Source organism: Acanthaster planci, unplaced genomic scaffold (assembly GCF_054643075.1).
Source record: "Acanthaster planci isolate LZ-2023a unplaced genomic scaffold, COTS_SCS Contig29, whole genome shotgun sequence".
NCBI classification, from domain to species: Eukaryota; Metazoa; Echinodermata; class Asteroidea; order Valvatida; family Acanthasteridae; genus Acanthaster; species Acanthaster planci.
Genome location: NW_028257653.1, coordinates 1 through 20,933, shown reverse-complemented (window position 1 = coordinate 20,933; position 20,933 = coordinate 1). Strand labels below are relative to the sequence as shown.

General features: G+C 40.0%; 2 protein-coding genes across 2 annotated transcripts in view; both read left to right on the top strand.

Annotated features, from left to right (window-relative positions):
- LOC147795438 (uncharacterized) overlaps positions 1 to 15,067 on the top strand; it is a gene marked incomplete at its 3' end in the record, with an annotated part of 65,842 nt that extends 50,775 nt beyond the window's left edge. Inside the window, exons 39-53 of the mRNA XM_087131905.1 lie at positions 22 to 215; positions 718 to 862; positions 2,567 to 2,687; positions 2,996 to 3,129; positions 3,634 to 3,856; positions 5,498 to 5,703; positions 6,063 to 6,254; positions 6,377 to 6,607; positions 7,496 to 7,666; positions 7,763 to 7,969; positions 11,017 to 11,183; positions 11,822 to 11,930; positions 13,305 to 13,466; positions 14,540 to 14,716; positions 15,048 to 15,067. Of these exons, the coding sequence (XP_086988031.1) occupies positions 22 to 215; positions 718 to 862; positions 2,567 to 2,687; positions 2,996 to 3,129; positions 3,634 to 3,856; positions 5,498 to 5,703; positions 6,063 to 6,254; positions 6,377 to 6,607; positions 7,496 to 7,666; positions 7,763 to 7,969; positions 11,017 to 11,183; positions 11,822 to 11,930; positions 13,305 to 13,466; positions 14,540 to 14,716; positions 15,048 to 15,067 (2,459 nt within the window). The remainder of the gene's footprint in view (positions 1 to 21; positions 216 to 717; positions 863 to 2,566; positions 2,688 to 2,995; positions 3,130 to 3,633; positions 3,857 to 5,497; positions 5,704 to 6,062; positions 6,255 to 6,376; positions 6,608 to 7,495; positions 7,667 to 7,762; positions 7,970 to 11,016; positions 11,184 to 11,821; positions 11,931 to 13,304; positions 13,467 to 14,539; positions 14,717 to 15,047) is intronic.
- Positions 15,068 to 15,075: 8 nt separating this feature from the next.
- Positions 15,076 to 18,182, top strand: LOC147795437 (uncharacterized). The gene is made up of 4 exons (XM_087131906.1): positions 15,076 to 15,222; positions 16,001 to 16,178; positions 17,163 to 17,284; positions 18,013 to 18,182. The coding sequence occupies exons 2-4, from the start codon at positions 16,042 to 16,044 to the stop codon at positions 18,090 to 18,092; spliced, it is 339 nt and encodes a 112-aa protein (XP_086988032.1). The 5' UTR covers positions 15,076 to 15,222; positions 16,001 to 16,041; the 3' UTR covers positions 18,093 to 18,182.
- Positions 18,183 to 20,933: the final 2,751 nt, after the last annotated feature.

Genomic DNA, 20,933 nt, shown 5'->3' with positions numbered 1-20,933 from the left:
CAGGGGAAATTTTATTTTCAGGCGAGTTTTGTGAGGAAGACACAGATGAGTGTGACTCGTCACCCTGTCTGCATGGTGGTGAGTGTGAGGATCAGCTCAATTCCTACGCCTGTCACTGCTCACCAGGCTACAGTGGAGTCAACTGTGAGAAGGACATCAATGAGTGTCAAGTACTCAACGTCCAGTGTCAGCATGGAGGAACTTGTATTGATAACGTAAAAAGGGTGCACGTAGATTTAACTTGAAGGGGGCTGTAAAAGTTACTGCTGTTGTTCATGACATTTAAACATCCTTCAAGCAGGGCTTGATAAAAGTGTTTAACAGGCGGTAGGCATCAGCACGGTTTAATAATGCACCGGCATTGAATTCCAGTAGCTCTGATAAAGCCTGCAGCAGGCCTGGTATGCTTCTGAAAGACAAATGTTACACCTTTTAATGTTGTCAAAATGCAGTTGTGACAGTGTTAGTGGATAATATATATCCAGTAAGTGGACCACTGGCAGTAATTAAGAAAAATCACTTTTGCAGGTTGCGAAATCTTTTGTAGGCTTCAGGCTCGGTGCCTCCTTTGCCTGTTGGGTAATCTAATCCTGCATTCAAGCCAGCTAAAATTCACTGAAAAACCGACTTCCCACAGCACAGAACTCACTTCTCTGCTGTTTCCACTCCCAGCCCGCGAAGTGGATTCTGGCCGTGACTATTTCTTTATCATTTCAGGTGGCTAACTTCGAGTGCCAGTGTCCACCTGGCTATGGAGGGCAGTACTGTGGGGATCCAATCGATGAGTGCAATTCTGACCCCTGTCAAAATGAAGCTACCTGTGTGGATGAAGAAGCTGCATTTTCCTGTCAGTGTCCAGCAGGTAAAGACTGCAGGCTACGGTGTGTCAAACGTTCATTACCTGTATTATACGCCCGTTTGAGAAGCTGTTTACTTTGTACAGTTTATCACTGAGGACCAATTGTGTGCAGTTGTACCTTGTAGATGAAGTGACAATCTCATAAGACTGAAGTTGCAGTTCTACAGTGCTGACGTATCATAAGCCAGAAGCCACTGGGTCAGATGCGTTTGTGGACACACACAAGTTTGCTAGGCATGGTGCCACATATATTTTCAGTGGTGGTGACGGCAGGCAAGAGGTTACATGAAGTTCTCTTGTAAGATCAAGAGCTTTTACTGGATTGAGTTGTTACAGCTGGGGAGCGGTCTTTGTAACCTGTGCATTTATGACCTGTGGGAAGTGAATACACTTTTTTCATGTGGTTTCAATATCCACCCCCAGAGTGAATGGAAATGCTGTAAACTTGGAAGTCTGTCTCTCTCTCTGCATAATACTGCCCCATACCACATTGCACTGTTAGCATCATTGTAAAGTTAGCACTCAATAATTTAAAAATTAATTAAAATAGAGTTTATTCGTCATTGTTGATGATGCTGGGGGTGATAAACCTGTCCAGTTTATTAATCTTTTCACAGTCATCAATGAATCAGAGTTTTTGGTGACTTCGTAGCTGCACATTTTTTTCTTTAATTTGTTTTATCATCCATTGATTAAAGGGTAGCTGCACTCACTTTGTTTTAATACAGACTTTCAAAATGCATCTTTGTGTCTCTGTTAACCTTATATTTTGTTTTACATTTGTTTCACTATTTCAAGGGTATTGTAGCGTGTCCTACTGATATGGTTCTGACGCTAATACAGACACACACAGCCAGCCACAAATCGCCGTTCTGGCTAAGAAACCTTTGTTTTATTTCTCTAACGTACAACACTGTGACAATCCAAAAAGCTCTAGACATGAGCTCTCGGCAGGGACTCGTACTGCGCAGGCGCGAGGCGGGAAAACCGCAGGCCATTCGCATACCAGCGGGGGACGCCAGCTAGCTCCATGCGGGTCCGAGCTGGCGCCCCCACCGGCCGGACCCGCCGGCACTACAGTATTTTACTGCTTTTTTTGTTTTTTTATGCTAATGAATGTTCCATATTCATGAGCAAAAGTGTGATGTCATGCCAGATAGAAAGCCTAAATGTTAAATTGGTTTGTACACAAAATGTCAGTCCTGCATTTTTGTAGATTCTGCTAGACTAAATTTTCCCTTCTTTGCTGATCATTGTTGTTTATGTGCTTAGCAACAAGTAAGCATCAGTCCTATCCCAAAAATGCTTTCAGTAAGTAAATTTTGGGTTCCCAATTTAAACAGAAAAACCTATGCCTTCCTGGATGACATTGCAGCAACAGCGCCCTCCATTGTCAAGGAAAGCATGGATAATTTTAAGTGCTTAAATAAGAGCATTTTTTGATGCATTTAACAGAATGGAGTGTATGGAGTTTCCTACATTGAGGGAGAGTACAAAGATACAAAAGAACTTGTGTCTAAGAAAATTTCATTGCAGTTACCCTTTAACAATGAGTTGTGCTTCCCTACTAAATCCTAAAATAGAAACTTAGTGTTGACCAAGTATCTGTACAGCTGTCCACTTTTTGGAACTTTTCATGTTCATGTACGTCACGGTTATGCGTTGAAAACATCATAACATGATAATATGTTTGGAACCAATTTTCAGGGTTTGCAGGGCCACTGTGTGAGATCCAGGTGGATCTTTGTGTGGATGTCCCTTGCAGTAATGGGGCTACGTGCTCCGCAGTGCCAGGCAGTTTTATGTGTACCTGCCCTGCTGGCTACAGGTGTGTTCAGAAGGCTTTGCAAGTACTTACACTGAACTAAGCTTGTTTCTGAACCTTTAAAAGATTTTTCCTGGAGGGGGTCCAAATGGTAATGGTCTAAAGCTTGACCAATATGTTCCAAAGTGTTTCATTAAATGATATACATCAGATGGGCATTTCCCTAGGTTGAAATAATATAACTTTGTATGTTTGGAGTTTGGGTATATTCTGAGAGTGTGAAAACAACGAAAACCCTCTCAACATCAGTTTTTTTTCTTCCTTCAGTTTATGCTGTAAATAATCAAATACCTGTACTGTACGTTTTTCAGTGGTGAGTTGTGTGAGCTGGAAATTGATGAGTGTAGCAGCCATCCGTGTCTGCATGAGGCATCGTGTGTAGATCAAATTGATGGTTACCGGTGTGTCTGCCAACCAGGATTCACGGGAGACCACTGCAGTTTTGGTAATTTTGATATGCTGTTTAACCCCTAAGAAAAACACTTTTCAGATTATGAGTATGTACTGTAAAGTAAATGGAGGAGATGTACTGTGGTGAATCAAGAGAGTGTGCTAGCATCATTAATTTGTGCACTGCGGAAGCTGAAAATTTCCACAGCCTAACACTTAAGGTGCAGTTTTAAACATTTAGAATGTGATAAAAGGTATTTTCAATCCTTGTAGAATCTGTTTCCAGGATTCAAAAATGTTGCTGGTTGAATTTCATTTGAAGGTCTTTTCTATTCCTCCTTTTCTCTGCAACTTAATTCTTCCAATGTGAGTGATTTATTTGTTCATAGATTCCCCTTGTGGAATACTTTCGATGCCAGAAAATGAGTTTTGAGTACGTGGACCGCATCAAGTTTGAATCAGTCATTTAGAACTTAAGAGTAGAAAACCAATTTTTGTCTCGCAGCACAGTACTGCTGAAGAATTACAGGTTACTCAAAATTCCCCATTTTTTGCACAGAGTTACCAAGTGATTTTGATCTCCAGTTTTCTGGCCAGTCCACCAGAGCTGATCTCATCCAAACTTCAGGCTTGAACTCTCATGACCTTGAGGCTCTCTCAGCCTCACTGTGGGTCAGATCCCAGGGTTGCCACAGTGATTTCATCCTTTTAGAGTTGTCTGCTCCCAGTGGGACAGTTGTCAAGTTGAGCAATCCCAGTGAACTTACTCTGAGCATCCTGGGGTGAGTCTGTGCTTGTGCAGTGGACACGAGTTGATGCTTAGGATAAAGCTTGATGCAAAAGACAAAACTTGACACAACAGATTACTTTTTGGTACAATGAACATTCATCACTTCATTTGTTGGTGCATAGATTGTTTTCCCCTTCAATTTTGGCCAAGCAGAGAATACTTAAACTTTATTAGATCATTTTGTTTGAATGTCATGATAGAACCATGCTGAATCTAACGAGAGGCTCTTCAATTTACTCTAGAACTACAGGATCGGGGATTCAGAAAGAAACTTACAGACGTGGCATGTGAACCTTGATTTTTGTTTGTTGAAAAGCATACCCGTACATTAGCGCAGCTGCTAAGTATTCACACTCAAAAACAAGTTTTAATGGAGCTCCAGTTGAATTTGTACACAGTTTTCAACCACGGCGGACCCCCCACCCAACTGTGTACTCTGTAGTCCTGTGTAGAGGGTTTGCATGGCTGCCATCTTGCAGGCCAGTACTTTTGATCCACAGGGTATGCACAAAGGAAGTTTCCCTATGGAATAAAATAACTGCCCTGCAAGATAACGACCATGGAAAGCCTCTATTCAGTATTATCTTCGGGCAAACTTTAATTCTCAATTCTGATTGGTCAATCCATAGCAACAAACAGTGCGCCATAGGGTGTTCAAAACGTCATGTCCCACATCACAGTAGTGGTAAACAATTGTTTTGTCAAACCTCTGTCTTAGGGAATTTATCCAAAGAAAAGCTCTGAATTTCAGAAGACAACTATAAAACTGTACAATAACATACATAAACGATATCGTTTGCAAATGCACTGTCCCCTCCCTTTCATTAATTGCGTAAACGCTAATGTGAAACTAGTGCGGGTACCAGTGAGTACATTTATACAGTCTGGTTAGTAGTCCCCACATTAACTTATCACTGTGGGGACGGGAACGAGTACAATCATTGATCAAATTCCCTGGTAGCCTATGCACAAAACGTATAATGGGTACCATGCAAAACTGACCAAAGGACCACAAATGTTCATTCTTGAACTTCCCAAAGCTCTCCTGTTTCATGCGTGTAGGCACACGCATGCAAGCACTGTAGGTAGAATGAGATGTCTCATGGTGAGTGTCATATGCAAATATGTCACCCTGTCATGTGATCGTTCTGGGCCAATAAACGGACAGTATCCAAGACAGAGGTATGACAAATAACCGTGTTGCATACAAGTAGTCCATGTCAAACCCTGTGTAATGTGCTATTATAACTCAACGCATGGCACTATTTTATTCTTAAAGCAAAATGCACAACTGCAAAATGTGCTATTATAACTCAACGTGTGGCACTATTTTATGTTAAAAGCAAAATGCACAACTGCAAAATTTACTGTAAATTCAAAGGTTGTGTGTTTGCACTTATAGGCCTCGCTAACATCTTTACTGCCCGTCAAATTTGCCTGAAGATAAATTCGTTCTCTGTCTCGTGGTACACAGGGCACAAACGTGCATTACATTATTCGGCGTTCCTCTTACACTCTTGTGATAACTAATATTAATGATTGACTGTGAATAACCAATCACATTTATAGCTTGTATGCACACAATGAATTTACAAAGTAATACTGCCAGTGTTCATGTGTTGAATCGCAATAGTTATGAAACAACTATTGGAGGTTCGCCCAACCTCTGCGACGGGCGTTGGCACAGTGTGCTGCTGACATGGCATGTGGTGGATGGCAGCCAGGATTGGAGGATGTACATTGATCAGTCATTGGTGTCTCATGGCAGTTTGGAGAACTCCACGGTGACAATGCCTCCGGGACTCGTGCTCACACTAGGTCCTGCAGCCCGCTGGAATGGTTTGTGCATTGCAAAACATAGTATGAAGTTTACTGGTGGATCCGGGGGGAGAAGGGGTACTGATGAAAGTTGCCTTCCAAAAGGTACACTTTTGTCAAGTTAACATAATGAGGTAAAAGGGATTTGTTGGGACTGTATTGATTTTCTTCCATTAAAGCTTCTAAAGCATAATTAGCCTCACCACTGGGGAAGGTCATAGGTTACAGTAATTGCCAAATGTTGGGGGTCCCTGCCCCATGAAGATATAATTCTGGATCTACCCTTGTCTGAGTTGCATCCGGTCTCTCATCGTTCATTGCAATTAACTGAGCACAATACATTTCCTGTTCAGAGCTACTAATTGTTACATCATATTTAGATCCAGATGGATTGTCTGAGCTTGTGTTGAGTGGGATCAACATATGGAGCAATGCATGGAGTGAAGCTGAGGTGCCAGACATTACAGCATGCAGACCATCGTACCCTGCTGATGTGTTTGCCTGGAGTGAAATAATGATTATCCCAAGCCCTGTCATTACACAGACATTGAGGGTGCCCTCTGAGTGCGATGGTGAGTGCAATGACAGTCCACGGTTTTCTGTTTGGTGCAAATTTTTACAATTATGTAAAGAGCATGCAGTCTTGGCTTATTTCATGAAGTCTCACTCTTTCTCAACCAATTACATTGGACAGATTTTGATGAGTGTACCTCCAACCCATGTGAGGCGGGTACATGCGAGGACCAACTTGGGATGTCTGTGTGTCATTGCCCAGAGGGATTAGAGGGAGTCCGATGCCAGACAACAACAGACTACTGCCTTCAAGATTCGTGTCTGAACAGTGGAACCTGTTACAGTGAAAACTTCGCATTCACTTGCATATGCCCAGAGGGATACAACGGCACACATTGTGAACTGGAAACTGGTAAGATCATCAGTGGCCACTATACACTTCAGGCCAAGTGTGAATCATTTATCAATTAGTGGTTGAATAGCCATTATAACCGTTTAAGAAAATATATACCGGTACCAGGAAAAAACTCAACCAGTGGCTCACTGATAAGTACTGATCAAACTTAACGTAGGGTAAGTTTGGGTGTGAACATAGTTCGACCAGTAGTCAATTGCTTTTTAAAAGTTCGCATGTGCAATTCAGTTACACTTGAATGACCCTAGTCTCTGACCCTAATCTCATCTTTACTCAAATTTTACCGTTGGCTGTGATTCTCACAGCATATATAGTCACCGAAATCTCATACACTTATTTTCATGTGAATGGTTCGCTCCGCAATGAAAAATGATATCAGCTGTTGATAGTGGTGCAACCGTACCCCTGGGCCTGGTCCCAAATGGTCGTCTAAATAATTCAAACCATCCATGGTCCCGGCAGTGTTAGTTGAACTACAGTCGAATATAGTCATCCCTTGAACTTGCCCATAGCTGAACTTTTGTTGTGGCAAAGTTTGTGGTCAGGGACAAGACTTTGATCATGCATGCTTATCGCATGCTTGGGCTATCTTAACAAGATGTCGGCAAAGTGAAAATGGTGGAGGCGATTCTTTTTCTTTGTCTAGCTAGATACAAACACAGTACAACTGGTCACGTGCAACAGGAGGTGCGATTTTGATTACAACCTCCAAATGTTTTTTTGACCACCAGACTAGCATCGTCTTTGCCCATTCAAAAAGTGCTCGTATTATTTTCCAGTAGGAAAACTGAGTAAGTTATGCAAGACTTTGATGAATTTTCAGTATTGTATTTGGGGAAGGGAGCATAATGCATACATATCTTTGACATTTTTCCTGCCTTCCAGTGGATGGGAGCTGGGGTCCATGGCAGCCATTTAGCACCTGCACCAAGACCTGCGGAGGTGGAGAACAGCACCGCTCACGCTCTTGTGACAACCCCCGGCCCGTCAACGGGGGACAACTATGCCCAGGAGATGCCTATCAAACACAAGAATGCAGTACTGCCAAATGCCCAGGTAGGCAGACCCCATCAATGTCGTATAGCCACATATGGCACAGTTGGTATTTAGCCTAAACAGCGTAAGAAATAAACAATCTTGTTCTCTTCCCAGCTTGTATCACCTTACGTAAACCTTACAGAGGGGAGCTGGATTGCAACAGGACAGCAGATGGGGAAAACTTCTGCAAAATTTCCTGCCGTGAAGGCTACACTTTTGACAGAGACATTGTGGATGTCTACCGTTGTGGTCCCAGCACCAATTTTGCCTGGAATCATCAGTCTGAAAACAATCCATATGCAAGATTTCCTCAGTGTGTCGGTACGTAGAGTTTCAAAGTGTTCTTCAAAAGAATAACAAATTATTGCATCACAATTGATCTCAGTTGTGTAGCTTTAAAAATTGTAGTTTTGGGGACAAATATGGATTGGATTGCTGTAATGAAGACATTAAAAGCCTTTTAACCAAGATGAAATTATTATTTTTGGGCAGAGCATATGGCCTTTTGAGTTTTATGAATTGACTGGTCGCAACTTGAGAACAATTATTGGTGGTCTTTGGTCCTGGACATGATAATAATAATAAAAATAATAATTATTATAATTACAGATGGTAACCATGTCATCTAAAAACAGATAATTTTCAATGGGCCATCTAACAATATTAAACAAGTTAAAAATAATATGCAACTGAATTATGCAATATCAAAACATACAGCACATTAATTATAGAAATATTCTAATATACATGGACTATAAAACATTATAACATGTATCACAGTGTAATATAAAAGGACCATAAAATTAAAAACAAATAAAAATTAAAGGTGATATAAGAACCAAGGGAATGTGGAACTCCCTCCCCCTCCTCCAGCTCTAACAAATCCTGAAGTCAACACTCCAGGAAAACCAACCTCAGGAATATATTCAAGATTCAAAATACATATGCATCAGAACAGGTGTGTCCATCTAAAAATTGCGGTCAATGGCAAAAGAATCACACTTGTATAGGGTTTGTTTTAGCCACTGGAGTAGCCTCTGCTTGAATGTTTCAACATTTGTAATGGCCTTAAACTCCCCACGCAGCTTGTTCCAAATTGTAGCATTCCTGTAGCTGAATGATCTGTGATCTCTCTTTCCCCAGTTGTTTCTTGTTTGATAAGCATGAACCCTGTTCACCAGTGTAAACAAGTTCTTTAAATATGAAGGGGCAGTACCGTAGACAATATTGAACATTTGCAGAGTCTCAAAATACTCAATTCGAATATCAATAAGGTAATCAGCCAAGTTCTTCAAAAGTTGGACTGTACAGCTTTGCCTGACATCCTTAACATTTAGTATACCTCTGGCATATCGCTTCATCATTACATGGATTTTAAGTAATAATTTTTTTCGACAGTTACCCCAGACAATACATCCATAGCTAATAAGTGGTTCCACTGGCCCTCTGTAATAATCTTTTCTAGCTTTCAAGGGAAGGAGGTATTTGATTTTATTTAATATGTGAAGATGCCTTCTAAGCTTCGAACACACATATTTAACATGAGTCTCCCATGAAAGGCAGCTATCAAAATGAACACCAAGAAGCTTGTGTGATTTCACAAGAGTTATATCATGACTGGGCCCTCCAATTGCAAACTGATCAAATGCACGGGAGATCTTTTTACAAGATCCAATTAACATACTTTCAGTTGTGTTCATGTTAATAGGATGCAATAGGATGCATTTGGTTTGACAAACTAATATTGATTGCTTCTACATCTCTATCACTTGTATGCAAAGTCAAATCATCAGCATACATTTCCATTTCGGTACCTTAGATCTCTAGGATAATATCATTCATGTATAAGATAAACATCAATAGGCCTAAGATCGATACCTGTGGCACTGCTCGTGTGACAGGCAATGGTGATGATAAATGACCATCATATGTTACACACTGAGTTCGGTTATCTAAGTAAGATTTAAACCAGGTTTTAGTGATTTCTTCGCACACATAGATCTCTACTTTATGAAGGAGAAGGTCATGATCCTCCAGATCAAATACTTTGCGTAGATCTACCGGTATTAGCACTAACCCACAAAGCTTGCCCTTATCCATATTTTCAGAAAAATAGTTTGAGAATTTTGTAAGTACAGTTTGGCAGGAGTGATTTTTCCTAAGACCTGGTTGTTGATCCAGGAGAAATTTGTGGTTAATAAGATAGGAATAATAGTGATTGTGAACATGTCGCTCCAAGATCTTAGATAGCACAGGTAGAACGGAGATTGGTCGATAATTTCCCATGTCACTTGTGTCTCAATTTTTGAATATTGGCACAACTATAGCTTTCTTCCACACATCAGGAACAATGCCAGTGGTAAAGTTACATATCCTTGCAATCTGAGGGGCAATTATATCTGCATTAAGCTTTAATATTTTAATACAAATACCATCTAAACCAGTAGATTTAGAGTTGGACATTTTACAAAATTGGTCAAAGACAAATTTATCACTCATCAATGGTATCGTAAAATCCAGGTAAGCAAGTGACAGCGTATCACAGGTTCAACTAAGACGCTGTAGGAGTTTGTCTCTGTATGCATTGCTGATTGATTAACGTCACTCCACCATGGTGGTTGTTGAAGAAGCTTTACTCGTTTAGACATAAAAGGAGCATGCTTATCAACAACATCAGTATACATCTTGCTCCAGAGAAGGAGACGTTCATAGAATCTAAAATTACAGAATCTAAGTTATTCCAAGGAACATTATTCAGATCCCGCCTTAATTCATTTTCATTGATATATTTGACATTTCTAAATCGAATGATGCGATGGGAGGACATTTTAGCAAATGAACCATTATGTTTCTTTGTTACCATAACCGGATAGTCTGCATGTAGCTGTCAACCACTGGCAAAGAGCATTAAGTTCAAGGCCTTTTTGTGGATTTCTCAACACCTAACAGATTACCAGTGATGGCAACAGTTGGTGATGTAACAAGATTTTTGTGGAGGGTAACACAAAGGACATTACTGAGGGTCATTTCATGGACTAATTGTCCTGAGTGTGCTGAAAATACCATGAAAATGTTAGTTACAGTAAAGTTGGGGAAAAGTTGGGATTAAAAGGAATAAAAATTTTCATCCTTAAATGCTGCAGTGTTTTTAAGGCTTAGCTCAGCTTAGCTCAGAAAGATCTGAATTTCATGCCGACTTAATTTCATTTTGATGATGAGTTTATTGCCAGATAAAACCAAAGTTTGAAAAGTTATGTCTAGCCTTATTCCTTCTATAAACGCTCGTTGAGTCAGTGATGTGGCACATCTGAGTATAACTTCTGAAACATGGATACATAAACTTTTGGCGTGTCTTACATAATCTGTAGAATGTGTAGCAGACGCTGGAAGAAGTCAGTTTATCGTCTTCAGATTGCCAACAAGTGACTGCGAGTCATCAAGCACTTTGGAGAACATCAAGGAAAGCATAGCAGAAAGCTCAGCCATCACACAGCAGTCTTGTATGGTGACACAAACTTGCAGTGCGACCATTCTGGTGAGTACAGAGTCAGTCAAATATTGTCGTGCGATACTGTTAGATCTGACTTTTCAGCAGTTGAACACGTGAAGTTTCATTTCACCTTTGCACAAGTGCCTTTATGATGAAGTGTGTGGGGTGCATCAAGACTGCAAGACTTATATAAATCTATAACATATTTGTTTTCATAGAGCTCCAACGATCTATGCTCGATACATGTATCACCAGTGGCCAGTGGACTTAAGTCCAGTGAATCTTTCCTAGCAAGCAGGACCTCCAGAATGGGAGAGATATTTTTGATCCAGAAAATGCCTCGCTTAAACAGCAGAATTTAGGATGAAAACATACGACTGTCAGTGATTTGAGTTGACCTAAGATGTATGGTCAGCCTGGAATATCATATAACAACCTAAGCATATATTAATATGGAGCTGACTGTTGTGATGTCAGATTTTCTGTACTCGTGCAAAGCTTTTCTGAAATTATGAGAGAGAAATTGTACCTTGAGTTTACTCAGTTTTCAGTTTTTGGAAAATTTGGTAAACCTACCTGTAGCTTTGATTCATCTCAATTGGAAATCAGAATTTTGTAAAAAAGAGTAAAAATCAGACCAAGATGGTTGTAGCTGTGTCCGTTTCTCTTCTTTGTACACCTAGGTTAGCAGCTGCAATCGTGATAGCAGCCGTGTTGCTCGACAGGTAGCCACCAGCGTCGAGATTGTAATTTCATTTTCGTCCAATGAAACTACCAGGAATAATTCAGCAGGTTGGACAAAAATAGGACTGATAATTTGAGGGGATAGAAAATGCAGGCCCTAGATGTAATGTGAAAAATGGAGCACAGATGCGATTTGACATTTCCTTGACTCATGTAACTTTTCATGTTGAGTAACTGAAGTACATAAGATGCAGTATCATATTATATGGTATAGGAAAAGATTATAATAGATGTTATGCTCTCTGGTTAAGTGCAATATTACTGCTTTTATTAAGTTATGAAAGATGAATTTGTTGGGATTTACGTTTTGTGACCCTAAACAAAGGGATAATATTGCAATGGAGCAGTATGCTTAACCACTTGCTGCCGGGTGGATTTTTCTTGAGCAAGACAAGATGCCACATGCTTTTCAAGATTTTCCATTTTCAAAATTCTTCAAAAATTCATAATTTCATTTAATGGCCATTTATACCTACATGAAGGACTCTTTGGGCACTACTCTAAAGCTGAAAGTTAACCTTCATTGACTTTTGAATATTTCAGCCAGGCCTGCAGCCTTGGAAAAATAGTCCAGATTGTGCGGTGTTACGTAAGATTCTTTTGTTCCCAAAACCAGCACAGTGCACTGCTGACCTCTTTTCAGTAGGGGCCAGATTAGCGTGCAGCGGTGCTGTGCGGCTCATCGCTGCAGTGGTGGAGAGCTTTTGTCCCCGTGGTAATCTGCTTGCTCTGAATGCCTCAAACCATGGTATACTGTTTCAAAACAAGACTGGATTATCTCCACTATTGAGAGCGAAAAAATGTTGGTAATGCCCAGCAGCTCAGTCTTTTGTGCTGAGCACGGTCTTTTGTTATAAGGCCCAGCTCTTTTGTCCCTGTTCCGGGCTCCCCAGCTCTGCATAAATGGCCTATGGACTCGAAAACGGGTCGCCCGGCAGGAAGCGGCTAAAAGCAGCCTAGCGTCTTGTCAGTGATCATGTACTAAGCTAAACATGATTTTTAAAAGATGCATTTTCAAGAAAGTCAAGGGTCGACAAATTTCCAGTGATGTTGTTCCACCATTTTTAATTCATGCCTTATGCAACACCCTTCCTGGTAGTGTCTGTGCCATGTGTTTCACATGCTATAATTCTCCATACGAGGAGGTTTGCGTGGATGTGATGTAGAACCCGGTTGTCCTCAGTAATGCAGTTTTGCCAGTGGTTTAAAACAACCCACTCGATTGGCTTTCGACTGGAAGCAATTAAGAGCCTCTCCCATGAACTCATAATTGTGTGTTCAACAATTCAAATGTACCCATATCCAACTGTTTTGTTAAGACCATGAGAAGAACAATTTTGTAGGGTATGTGTCAAACATTTCAAGGAGTAAATAGTGCACATTGTTCCAGTGTTAGGTTGGAATGTAATCCCATTTTTGCAGGCACTGGGGAAGCCGTCGGTAATTTAATTGATCTCATCCAACTGGGCGAATTCGCCGTGACCATTGATGGAGAAGTTGCAAGGCCTGATCCCAAGTCAGTTGACAAGGACAAGTGGACTTGGTGCCCCAAGGGGACAGTCGTGAGTCAGAGTGGAGCTTGCAGTAAGTGGAAACCTTGGGTGTGATCAATCAATCTGCAAGATCTCTGCAGGATTGCTTAATCTTGTTATGCAATCTATCAGTAATTTCACCTTGAGTCAATTGCATGTTCTTTTCCAATTCACGGTTGTGGTTGATTGTTTCAAAAAAGGAAGAAAAGTTGGAGATTTCATGCAGGATCGACTGAGAGTAATCCTGCTGCCGTGCTGATTGACCAATTGTGCGCATTATAAATAATCTTCTCCCTTTGTTCATTTTCTGCATTCTTGAGGATATAAGCAAGAAAAGTTTGATCCGAAACAATTTAATAGTAGTTTGACTAACACCAATTGAACACAAAGTCCAGGATGGTTGGACTTTTTTATGTAACCATTTGAAATAGGGCTGTGTATTAGAGCCAGGCATGTGAGCACCCAACCGTTGATGTCAGAAACCAGTGCCAAATTATGGGACTAGATACCTGTAGCCGGCTTTACAAATTACTCAATAACTTTTCAGAAATTAAAATGGAAAGGTTTTACAAAGGTTTTGTGGGGAAATTTGAAAGTTTACTAATAAAGGGTAGATTGATATCAGAAGCAAATTTCATCCTTCATGTTCAAATTGCTAGTTTGGTTGGATTTTCACATTTACTAAAATGTCCTTTATCCTTTGCCTGTTAGGGATACGAATGCCAGGGTACCCATGTTGATTTTAATAGGGTACTTGGTTCCCGTACTGCCAATAAATGCACACTGCTAAGACGAGGCAAGCGTTCTGTAGTTGATGACACTGTTAGTTATAACTGCACAAACCACAAGCTGGTCTAGTCCCATGACTCGGCAGCGTGTGTCTGCAGTTGTCTGTACATCAATTCCGTAACATCAGTCTGACCCAAGAAAAACTATTTTTTTTTTTTTGTAGCGTAGAAACCATTGTCTGATTGGCCTTTTGTAATACTGTTGGCTGACCACATCTTTGATTTGTGTGGCCACCCTTGGAGCACGCAGCTTTCTGTTTTTCAGCTTTTGCTTTGCTTATCACTGAAAGCATTGGGGGGTTTTTTGGTAACGGCTGTGGAAACTGCTCTCTTACAGTTGCATGTGGCCAAGGAACTTTCTACGCCATGTCGGTTGATATCGAGGGGGAATATGAATGTCGACTGTGTCCGTCCAATACCTACCAAGATCAAGCTGGCCAGCGAGTCTGCATCATGTGTCCTCATGGTATGGTTACCGATGGTGAGGGTGCCACTGACATTAGTGAATGCTATGGTGAGTCGCCTTCCCAACCTTGAATGCTAATTACCAGCAAGCCAAGTAAAAATTTAGTATTTCAGATTGTAAAATTTTGTTTTATATATTACTGTAAGTTCCATTTTGCATTTCGTTTGTTTTGTGTTTACGGGAAAAATCGTAAAACAAAAATTGACCAGTAAATGTTTTAACACCAAGCTGTGGGACTTTACTGGATCTTACAATATTAATTTTGCCCAAAACCCAAGACATTTTTTCCGTTACAGAAATGCAATGGCACAATTAACAAAGAAATCAAAACAATGAAAGATTCATCAGTCACTTCTAATTTTTGTTTTATTTGTCTTAGAAAAATGTGGTGCTGGTGAATTATCGGGTCCCCAGTGATGTCATAGGAGAGAACACATGTGAGCCATGCCCTCTGAATTGGTACAACCCAGGGGAAGGCTTGGATCACTGTTTGCCTTGCCCAGATGGGTTGGTAACCAACAAGACCGGCGCCACCCGTGAAATTGATTGTTACAGTAAGTACTGTCACTCTAAAATATTTTTTCCATCCAGTGGCGCAAGGAGGGATGAAATTTCTGAGGCGGTGCATATTCTTTTTAAAGGGCAGTGAAAGATGAACTATGGTTTGAACCTGTACATCAGTTGTGTACATTTCAAAAGTTTAGGGGGGGGTCATCGGGGGAGGGTGGGCATGGACTTCTGGGGGGAAACATGTGTCCAACCCCCATCCCTCCATATTTATGCCACAGTTTGTGAGCGCAGTGGCCGTAACACCTTTGGGGGCGTAAAGTTCATTAAAGCTTACAGGGGCCACCTTACTATGACCTCACAAGCTTATTTTACAATTAGCATTTGTAGTACTGAGTTAGTGCATAGTTCAGAATTACAGAGGACATTTTGACTAGTAACCGTGAAACAGTGTGGGTTTTCTTCATAACACGGCTTACGCACCAAGAGACTTAAAGTCAATTCATACTTTGGATGAATGTGAAAGCGAAATTATTTTGATGTCACAAAAAATGTGCAGTGAAATTTTGCTGGAGTTGCAAATTTTTGACATTTCTACAAATTTGCAACATGAATATTTCATCTGACTTCACAAATTGGCAATCGTTTTCACTGTCGCAGGAAGTATGGACCAGCCTCTATAATGGGCTATATTAGAAAAAGGGGTCGATGCATTACCAAGAAGTTTTAGTTAACAGATGCTACAGTGGAAAGGTCAATATTTCCACCTGTTTCTGATTGGACACTTTTTCATGTGTTACTATCTTACTTTTGTTTGAATCTTAGAGCCATTAATCCCATCAATCGACACCAGCACTGTACCAGTGATGACCTCAATCAAGCCCATCCTGACCCACAAGCCTCTAGATCCTTACACCTTCCCAGTGGTGGTGGTTAGTGTCATTGCTGTCCTTGCAATCCTTGTAGTCTCAACCGTTGCAGTTGTCTGCTTTATGAAGTTGAGGTAGGCTCATTTCATTGGCATTTTTTGGGGGGGAGGGGTTAAATTTTCAGTTGGTGACATGAATACGTGACATGACAGTAGGTCACATGAACGAAAACTAACAATTCTTGAAAAACCTCAAAATGAAGCTAATGTTAAACACTGTATAATGTAACTCTTTTTAATTGTCGGGTCGCCTCTTGATTTTCAATGTATTCTTGTTTGTTGCAGTCTACTTTGTCACTTGTCCTTACATTGTACTTTTATGTTTAACATTAACTGTAATATTGGAAGAATATTACAGTATTTTGTAAAATATTTAAAACAATCGTGTTTCTGACGAAGTCCTCAGATTGGTACAATTGCTTCTGGATGGACATGCCCTTCCTAATTCCCGGGACTACATTCATAAATGCTGCCGTTTGTACTCAATCGTATTTATTCCATGGTACTTTTCCTAGGTTGCCCAAACCAGACCAAAATGAAAAGTGACAAGCAAATACTTGAATAATTGTTGTAAACACCTCCTTTTAAGTCATACAAAATGAAGCAAATGGTAATGGTCCAGCTGAAGCTAGAAAAGTTAAGACTCTCCGTTTTAGGCAAATGCTTTCCAGGGTAAGCATTTACTTTGTTGTTATTCATACAAACTAGTTTTTAAAGGGTGATGAAGCAAACCGTAGGGTTTATTGACACAACCCATTGATTGGAGCTTGATAGAAGTTGAAATTTCAACCTCCAAAATGCCATGCACTGGCACTGAAACAACTGTTTTCCTAAGCCCAGTGTTGGTAGTTCAGTTTCAAGTTAGAAACCATCAGAGTTATGTGTCTTGTGTGGTTCAGGATCAGGCCACAATCAGTCAAAAGTCAACTGTCAGTGCTGCTTCTTCAAGGAATATAGAAGGGCTCACTCATAGAAGGTTGACACTTCTATGTGCATATTTAATTTCCCCTTTGATAACTTTAAAGTTGTTTTTTTTTTCACTGTAAATTATCACCCCAGATTCAGAGCAAAGTTTGAGCCACACGCTTTGACCCGTGATGACAATTTGCTGGCCACAACCAATGCCTATGAGATGGAACCCAGAGGAAATCCAGAGGATGTGCATGGATGTGACATTTCAGGTAAACTCTGGCATAAACAGAATGACTTAGACTCAGATTTGGTATTTCTGTTTGTTCCAACTTACACTTAAAGTTCTTGGAGGATTTTTTTCTTTAAAAAACCTGTTCTCCCCCAATTAAATGAAACCATTTCATATAAATGTACATCTCATGCTGTGTTCGTAAATGTTATTTCTTGGAATAACCAACACTTCATAGGTGTTAAGGCTTTTACGAAAACCTCAAATGTATCTTCCATAACATGTCAATTTCTTTCTGGGGGTTGCTGAGTAATCACAGCTTCTGAATCAGACAGGGATTAGACCATGGTTACTCATCCATACTTAGTGCAGACAACAAGACTCAGGGACTCATATTTCTGTTACTAGCTCTATTTTAAGAGAGCCCCGGGCAGAATACAAGCATGACTACATAAGACTCCTGATTTAAAGAAACCTTGTCACTAAATGTCTCCACTTCCTAACTAATCCTAAGTTAATATCCTGTGAAAATAAATTCAAAGAAGGTTGTACAAGCACTTTAAGCCTATATAAAGCGGCAGTAAATAAATGACAAAGTTGACAAACTACTTTTTGTATTACAGTTCCAGTACAATATTGATTAATGAATCAAATTCCAGGAACTGTCAACTTTGTCTGAACTTTGTCGTTGAAACAATGAGAGTTTTTTGCTGTGTTCTGTTTGGTATGGTATTCAGCCTTTTCTTTACTGGTCTTCTGAATGTACAGACAGTGCACACCTTGTTGATCAAGAGGTTGGCAAGACTGAGCCAAGTTTTGACCCTCCTCCCTACGAAACCTCTGCTTGAGATTTTGTACTCCAGAATACAGCTTAAAGAAGGAGATAACGCCAACAGATAAGTTGATTTACCAGCCATAGAAATATTTCGCTTCCCTTGTGGTGAATATTTGCATTTTTTTGGTGGTTACACCTTACCTTGCAGAATTTTTGTGATAGTGGTGTATGTATACGTACTGCTAAAATATCTGAACTTATGTAATGCTTTTCATGGATATTTTTCTTTGTGAGAATAATCCTCAGGATATGTTACTGTGACATTATATGATTCCAGAAGAGTGAGATATTGGAATTATTAGCGATAAGAGTATGTATGAATGTCGTCATGTATTTTTATAAGGGAATTGCCTGAAGTAGCATTTTCACTTTCCCTATGCCTTGCTTTAATGAGTTTTTTGCTCGTGAGTTTTTTCTACTAAAGTCTTGCAGTTTTTCCAAAGTAACTTGCTCTTATATTTGTCAGAAAATGTTGAAACATCTTAAAACACTGCGCCATAGGATGTTCAATTCTTTACTGACCGTGTACCGGAGGAAAGTTTTGCAAATTGCGCAAAATGCCTTGCTCAAGTATTGGACCCAAGACCTGTTCTCACCTGGAGATCAAAATTTGTCATTGCGTGGTCGAGGTGCAATTTCAAAAGGGCTGCTTCTTTTAGGTTTAAAAATTAAGGGCAAACCAAAGAATGAAACAAACAAAAAGAGAGAGGAAAATCAAAGGAATGGAGCAGAAGGGAGAAGTTAATATTGTATCATTTATTAATTTTTAACACCCATATGCAATCCTAATGGTGTCCTATACTCATCAGCCATATCAATACACAGAGGACATGTTCGTAGTTGATGTCTGATGTGCCCAATCTTCAAAATGATGTCCCCTCAGTCCATTTTTTCACAGCATGTTGGTGCTTTGCTGTCCCTCCCCCCAAAGATAAACAAGTGCTTGGAGTGTGAGATGGCTGCTTTTTGTTGGGGCTGCATTGTGTGGAAGTTGTTTGGATGAGATATTGTGTAGACCCACTCTTCAACAGCACAGCCTCGGGGCTGGTTTCAAACTTGGCTGTTAATGTGCAAAGCAGAATATATCTGTGCATGTTTTGGTTGCACACTCATCAAGCCATGATGAATTTGCCACACCAGTAAACATAGTCATCAGAGTTAAAAACTGGTAACTATAAGAAAAATCAAAATGCAGGGGTTTAAAGTTGTTGAAATGTTTTTTGCCATGTGCTTTTCTTGAGTAACACGAAGGAGCCTTCATCAACTTCTGATGTTTTTTGAAACATGCTATTTCTGAGGGATGGACAGCAGAACCTGTCTGAAAGAGTGTCTGTAGGTGTTTTGTTACTTAAATGGAAGTTAATATTTAAACAGAAGAGTCTTCATCTACAGAGAATATTTGGGAATAGACTCATTTGACTGCATATCCTCCGTATAAAAATGATAACACAAATTAGTACTTCAATTAGAAATTCTTCAGCATGAAATCTGCCTTATGGATATGCAAGAAGTTTGTTCAGAAGTAGGGCCTATATGAATTGCACTGCGTTGTACCAATGAATGCAACCTGTACCAGTTAGTACAGCACAGTACATGCATGCCAGCATATGCAACAGCACATTGCCCATTGGACTATCATTGCTTCAAGCAGGTTAAGTAAAAATAAGCTTTCATTGCAATGGGCTGAGTTCACTGTTTTAACTGAGACTTGCGTAGAATGACAGTTTGCAATAATCTAGTTGAAATCCTTTATTGTGGCCTGCCCAATCTTGCAGTTTTCACTAAGTTTTGTCCATCCCAAGACCTTTCATCTAAAACGATTGGAACAAGATCATGTAGTATGTACTATCCCATGTTGTCCACTACAGTATGTTTTTAAGCCAACGTCTACTTAATTAGTATGAAAAAATCCACTGTGATCTACTGTAAGCAAAAATGTGAACGGAGAAATATTGACGACGATAAGTACACGTGTAAGTGGCATATTATTCAGGTAAGTTGCTCTGTTACTCAGAATGCAGCAAAGGACAATTAGGAAAGAAATACGCACACATTTAATTCAAGCTATATAATTATATCAATATTATTTTACTGTAACAAATGTAACAAAAAGGTTAAGTCTTGGATAGGCTTTTTTGGGTCTCTTCAAACCAAGGGCTGCTAAATTACACTGTTTAAATCATGGATTTTACTGGAAAATACAATAAAATGCAAGCATTGACGGTCAGTATTTCTGTGTAGATGAATGATTAATCACAACAATATTTTGGTTGTCCTTTTTTAAGTTACAAGTTCAAATGTAACTTTGAAGTCTGCTTGGGTCTGTTTGGGTGCTTGGAAAAATGTAGGAAGGAATTAAAACCAATCTAGCCCCTCATCTGAATAAATATCCACACCCAAAAGGAAATTTCCTTTGTTTCCTTTGTTGAAATGTAACATTTCCTTTTGTTCCAAGCATTCCAGAACCAAATGTCATTGCATTTCCACCCTGAGGATACATTTGGAAATGACACGTTTAATAGAACCTCTGCGGGATATCAATTTCATGCTGAGGCTGGATCCTATAACTCGCCACGGCAAGATGGACATTCAACGATTTAACTCGCCGCGGCGAGATAGTATTTTCCCCGGGGCAAGATATTAACCTTGCCGCGGCGGGATAGTAACTCCCATTTTTCATTGCAAGTAGCCCTTATACGCTTCCATACCAAACCAATTAGGGTGGAACAATTATATCGACGATGGACCTCAATCAGCACAGATATTTCAATTGTGGACTCTGCAACGTCGTGTACCATATAATCAGAGTCGTTTAAATTCACCGATATCCAGTACACCTATGTGTATTTTGTGC